The sequence below is a fragment of the Lytechinus variegatus genome, chromosome 5, assembly GCF_018143015.1.
Source record: "Lytechinus variegatus isolate NC3 chromosome 5, Lvar_3.0, whole genome shotgun sequence".
Lineage (NCBI taxonomy): Eukaryota > Metazoa > Echinodermata > Echinoidea > Temnopleuroida > Toxopneustidae > Lytechinus > Lytechinus variegatus.
In genome coordinates, this window is record NC_054744.1 from 31,758,712 (window position 1) to 31,765,035 (window position 6,324).

Here is a 6,324-nt window from a genome sequence, read left to right on the forward strand (position 1 = left end):
CGGCCGCTTTTCACCAAAATTGCAGCTCATTGTAGCGGATCAAAGCGACCGGAACGGCGTAACGAAAAATATGCGAAGCTTTGGAGCGGATTTGTTTCTTCTTTTTTTCTCGATAAGAAGAAAATGCTATGCTTTGGAGCAGCTTTCTTTGTTCTTTTTCTCAATATGACAAAAATGGTATGCCTTGGAACGGAAATTTGAGTGTAAAAATAGGGGTCCCCTTCGCGGCACATACCACTAGGAATTATAACTGAGTGCCCCCCCCCCCACCGGAATCGAACAGACCATTACAAGGTCATAATCATAACCAAGGAGATCTCCTTGGTATATTTTTTTGTCAAAAGCCCTTTACTAGCAGCCTTTTCGTCCGGTCAGAATTTTTCGTCCGGTCCGAATCTGTGGACGATGTGCTGTCCTGGTGCACTACCTTTATTTCGACAGTGACCTCCATTTTTCCATTATGATTAGACTTGCATTTTAAAAGGAACTGGTGGTTGTATAGAGGGCCTGCAAAGGGGATGCTATATACGCTATTGAATTGCGTACATCCACACGGTGGAAATTCAGTGAAAGGATGTGCACGAAACACGTTATAACGACACTATGCACAAGGAAATGATTACATGTACTTGAATGTAAAATATGGAGGTTCGCGCGTGTTGGATATCCCAAGTTGCCTGTTTAGTTTTGTGTATCATGTGTATGGAGTCATGTAAGTACCATTTAGCTAGTATTTGCTCGCAAGTGTAGGCAAACATATCTGTATATCTTGCAAAGGGTGTGAAAGAGTAACATGTATTGTTTCGCATCTGTGCCTTAAACGTGACATACAGTTGACTGTCATGTAGGCCTATGATACGAAGACCTGCGCGATATGGTTCTCGCTGGTTTCGTGACAATATTTATGCCCGGATGTATACAATATATTGTACTGAATGACGGTCTGATTCATTGTCTCATGACTTTCAATATGCAAAACACTCCTAACCTATCTTTCGTTTCTTGTTTTTTTAACCATTAAAAAAATGTAATCATAGATGCGGTTGACAGCTCGATTCGCTTGCATGCGGGATTTTCAGAGAATGAAGGATTCGTTCTAGTCAACTTGACAGGTGTATGGCAAGCCATCTGTAAATACGATCTGGACCCATTTAATGTCTTAGTAGCCTGTCGACAATTGGGATTTACTGAAGGGTATGCCCTGAAATGGGAAGACAGCGATTATCAGTACCCCAGCTCATGGCGCCCTCAAAACGAGTCAAAAGAACGCTTCCCAATAAGGAGGACCAAGTTTATATGTAATGGGAGCGAACCATCACTGTCATCCTGCCAAGTATCTGACAAATCTGATGATTACTGCTCAATATACGGAGGGGTTGCGTGCAGTAGGTATTTAATTTGTCACATCTATAGCTAGAAGAGAAACACATATGAAAATCTCACATAATAAAGAATAGTACAAATAAGTCTTGTGATTTACGAAATGATCTGAAGATGCTTTATAATTTTCATCTGCAGAAGCACCTCACATTTTCCTGCTTTCAGTAAATATATAAGACATCATAGGGTACAAAGGATACATAGGATACAAAATTTTCATTTGCATAATATACTACTACAATGCTTGATCGTTTGATTTCTTGCATAATATTTCCCTTGTAGTTGTTAATATGCATTTCAGTCTTTCAGACAGATACTAATTTGTTAAGGGCATTAATGAGAGACATACATGCACCTTCTATTACACTCAGAGAGAATATAGTTAAAACTTTGTACTGTAGACGTAGATTATGTTTTATTTCACCAGTCAAACTTATCAATTGATGCTTGTTGATATTCTGTTACTTTTATTTACTATGACACTTTTGTCTGAACTACTCTATTGAGTTTTTGGTATACTTCCCTCCTTTCTTATCTATTCAAAGATATATCTGCTGCCGAATTAACAACGTTACTCGACAGCGTGAGGTATAGTTACGCTTCGCTTACATACGATATCTCCAATGGTATTGCAGAAGGGCTAGTGCTTGTCACAGAGATCTTCAAATATGGCGACCATGACCATAAAATGTTAGTTGGAGGAATATGTAATTTGGACGACCGAGCAGCAATGTTAGTATGTAATAGGTGTGGATATCCTAATGGTGGCAAGGTAAGTAATATCAAACGATTTTACAACTTATTTCCCGATGAAGTAAATTTCGAATGAATCTAAATCAAGTCCTGAACAATTCTAATTTCCAATGGGATTCTATGATATGTGTATTGTCAAAGAATAATAAATCCCGACCCTAGACCAGGGAGGGGATGGGGATGAGGTAGATATCTCACTGGTTAATCTTCCATGATAAAACTCAAGCACAAAAGCGATGCTGTTCAACACGCTTTCAATGGTAAGCAACGTACTGTCCACTGTGTTGGGTATATGTTTGTAATAAAGATATATATATTCTGGGCAATTATTACCAAATTTAGCCAAATTATTACCCAATTATTAGCTTTTTTACACAATGTGAGCAGATTTTAACCAATATTTGTTTGGACAGTATATTGCCCAGGGTTGATTAAAAATTTGGCATTTTTTGCTCAATTATTTTAAGAGTGAATATTCTCGAGGAAAAAAAATGTGATCATTGACAAAACTGTTCAGTGAGCTTCCATTACATGCATTATGATGTCTCCGATTATTTGATTTACATTATTGGGAAGAACAATATACGTATACGGTAGATGAAAAGAATGTTAAGGTTACTGGAATTCGGACAATCATGAAACTATACATGTAAATGGCCAGGAGTGGCGTAAAGAGCAACAATTTTTTTAGGGGACTAGATATGGCTTATCGGGCAAAATTCATAAAACAGTTGCCAGCGAGCCAAAAAAAAAAAAAAAAATCGACATTTTTTTCAAATCCTATTTTGTGAAAGATATGATATTTGATATAATATTCAGAGAATAATAGCATACTTCAACCTTCTTTCTTCCCTTATCTCTATTTGTTTTTCTTGGTCGTGTTTTTTTTTTTTTTGGGGGGGGGCAAGCAACTCCCAATCTGTACGCCACTCATGGCCAGGAGATGTGCCTTACCTTAACTTTAGAGAAATGGTTTGATCGACACGAGAACGAAATATGTTTGAAACACTCTCACTGCAATTAACATTGTATTCATGATATTCCTAAACATTTGTACCCCAGTGAAATAGATACCGAGTTAAATGCACATTATTATAATGCTAGCTTAATTTCTCTAATATATTCGCTTGTGAATATAACTAATTGTGTAAAACTTATTTTACTAAATTAGGAAAACTACTACCTTTCCAATAATTAAAATATAATACGGATACATTTCTTTTATATATCCTTTTTTTTGGGGGGGGGCAGTAATACTGGACAGTTTATTATCATGATCACTAATATTAGATTTGGTCGGTGTCCTCTAATTTTGGTATTGTTTCTTCTTCTTCTTTTATATTTCTCTTCTTGTTCTTCCCCTTTCGTCATCATCTTATCATTATCACCATCGTCACCATTATTATCATTATTGCTGATATTATTGTTGAATGTCTTCATGGCAACTATCTCCATGTCGGCGTTTTTTTTTTATCTATAGTAAGTTCAAAATACCATTCATTTTATTTATAAATTTCCATTTGGAATATTAAAGGCTTGCTGGGGAAGCAAGCCTATTTACTTGGTTGAAAGCAATAAATTGTATTTACAAATTTCCATTCATTCATTTATTTGGATAATGAATGCAACCTTACTTCAATAACCTTATGATACTGATGCTGTTGCCACCATCGTCAATCCCTTCTTTTCAGCCAGCCGCGTTCCCATCTCCAGAGAGGACGATGCCCATGGTATTGAATGAACTTGATTGTGTTCATTCAGATACGCTGTCTAGTTGCAGAAAGGTATTTTCATTGGAAGGAAACTGCAGCCAAGCGGGGGTCATGAATAACGGCGTCCAGTGTTGTGAGTATAGCCCACTAAAGGTCAAGTATATCGAACATAAGAAGTATGAATAGAAAATCTAAAAATGAGAAAACCATAATCTCCTCCCTCACTTCTACCCTTTCCAGCCTGAGTAGGTTTTTGTTTTAATGCTTTGCATCATGGTCTTTCTATTATTTTTTTTAGTAACTTTGCCAAAATTTGTTGCTGACTGGTTTCCATTCCAGGGGTTCTTGCTCATGTAAAAGTATGATATTGTTTTTAACGAAATGTTATGTATGTACTCCGCTTTCTCCTTTTTTTTCTTTCTCTTTATTTTAATGATCACTCCAATCTTCTGTATATATTTTGATTTATACTTGATTTTTTATGTAACTTTTATAGTGAAATTTGATGTAAGTGATTTGTATGTTGATGATTTATCAATAAAAACATTAAAAAAATAAAAATAAACAAATAATTTAACAATTGTTATCTAAAGTAGATTTTGTCTTGTTATGTTGATAGGATAATATCACTATTCAGTGACATGCAAATCATGTATGTTATGGAACGAGGGAGTAATGATTTCAACTGTATCCCCCTCCAATATTATGTAAAGCGTTATTTACCATAAAGCGTGGGACTTATCTACAACTTAGTTATAACATTTACAATACGTATACAGCAGTCAGAAACTGATAAGCTATTTTTTTCCGAACTGCACTTACTCTATGAAAATGAAGTGCTGATTTACCTCTTACAGAGCTTGTATAGTGACTGTATTTCGGAGTGCTGATTTGTCTGGTTGAAATTTGAATTACTACATGAACACTCCATAGTGCAGTCACTTTACACGTTCCTTAAGTGCTAAAGTAAACTTAACTTTTTTTACAGCGTAATATTGAAATAATCGAGGTAAAATTATCTTTTTTCACCTGACATATCGCAGATACATCATTAAGGCCATCTGTTATTGGAGCGTTATCGTTTGTCGCTCAGGCATCTATCATAATTGTAGTTGCCGGTATATGTGGAATATGCTGGGTTCAGCGACACGACAAGAATCCTCCTGCTGACAGGAGACAAATCTATCTCACAGTCAGTGGAAACGAGGTCTATCCACCTGGCCAAGCAACCTATCAACCATCTAGCTGATTCTAACTGAATCTGATGAGAAGATAATGTACCTAATTTGGTATACTACTAACTCTTCACTTTATTAGTGCTATGGATATACAACATACAGTTACTATTGTACAGAGGAATCTGAGCTAGTTTTGTGTGAAACCCTCATATTGATCAAGGTTTCAATCAGAGTCTGAGCCAGACCTGTAGACTAATATGCACCGTCTGGTTACCCAACATCAGTCACTCTCGCGTCATCAACTCATCTCAAAACGGTCTCCGATAAGTTTATCGCCTCGCAAATCTTCGGCCCATTATAATAATTATTATCATTTTTTTTCTCGTGACGCATGAAACGTATAAAAAGATATCCTGTTTAAAAAATACACGCAAAATATCTCACACAGTGATGTATAATTTCAAGAGTTATAAAATTATTTGGTAAGGGAAAGTTACACATATTAACTGATTGGGTGTGTAATATATATTATTTCAAACACCCCATCAGTCAATCTATGTCATATTAGATAACCTTGAATGATGAAGATAGATCTAGATCTACGATACATGCAGTAGATCTAACGTTAGGCTTGTTTATGGTAACCACAGTGACTGATGGAACTGGTATACATTTAACGTTAGTCTAACGTTGTACAGTGAATGGCCTTTTCCTAATCAAAGTCAAGTTTAGATCTAGAGTCTGTCCAGGTCCAGAGTCCATGAACCAATTAGACCTTAAGAATTATGAGAATGCATGTTGAGCCATGATTCGGTGCACATTCTGATTTAACTTGGGGATGAGATTAAACATGACTAGATTTAGATCTAGATCTATATCATACTAGATCCCAGCTGTACTGTTGGTGGTGATCCTGATCTTTCTGTTGTCGACCAAATATAATATAACGTTTTGTTCGCAATAGATTCTAACGTTAGATCCTAACGTAAGCAAGATTAAATTTATCTAACGTTATACTCTAGTCCAGATTCAAATGGACATTTATTTTCTTCCATTTCATTACATTTTTCGTAAACATAAATTCATACATACATCAATTTGTTATGAAAAATATAAATATGTTGGGTTTAAAAAAGAAGGCGTATGCCCTAAAAGCTGAGACTTGTGGCGGGATACGCCTATAGACAAAAATACAATACAATAAACAATACAAAAGAAAGGGCAGAGAATAGATTACCAACGCTAGATCTAAAACGTTAAAAATTTAGACCTAACTTATAGGTCTAGGCCTAGGACTAAAT

At 35.8% G+C, this 6,324-nt stretch overlaps 1 protein-coding gene across 2 annotated transcripts; it reads left to right on the top strand.

The window, feature by feature from the left end:
- Window positions 1-274: 274 nt before the first annotated feature.
- On the top strand, window positions 275-5,519 carry LOC121415934 (neurotrypsin-like). 2 transcript variants are annotated; one of them, XM_041609335.1, is made up of 5 exons: window positions 275-712; window positions 1,038-1,389; window positions 1,926-2,152; window positions 3,825-3,978; window positions 4,889-5,519. In XM_041609335.1, exons 2-5 carry the CDS (start codon window positions 1,302-1,304, stop codon window positions 5,092-5,094), a joined length of 675 nt encoding a protein of 224 aa, XP_041465269.1. In that variant the 5' UTR covers window positions 275-712; window positions 1,038-1,301; the 3' UTR covers window positions 5,095-5,519. The 2 variants fall into 2 exon arrangements, with proteins under 2 accessions (XP_041465269.1, XP_041465268.1); XM_041609334.1 differs by having other exon boundaries at window positions 1,038-1,385.
- The last annotated feature ends 805 nt before the right edge of the window (window positions 5,520-6,324 follow it).

Coding starts and splice junctions, on each gene's coding strand:
- LOC121415934 (XM_041609334.1), top strand. CDS start 643: ATGGAGGTTCGCGCGTGTTGGATATCCCAAGTTGCCTGTTTAGTTTTG. Junction 713..1,037: donor TATCATGTGTATGGAGTCAT/GTAAGTACCATT, acceptor ATGTAATCATAG/ATGCGGTTGACAGCTCGATT. Junction 3,979..4,888: donor GAATAACGGCGTCCAGTGTT/GTGAGTATAGCC, acceptor GACATATCGCAG/ATACATCATTAAGGCCATCT.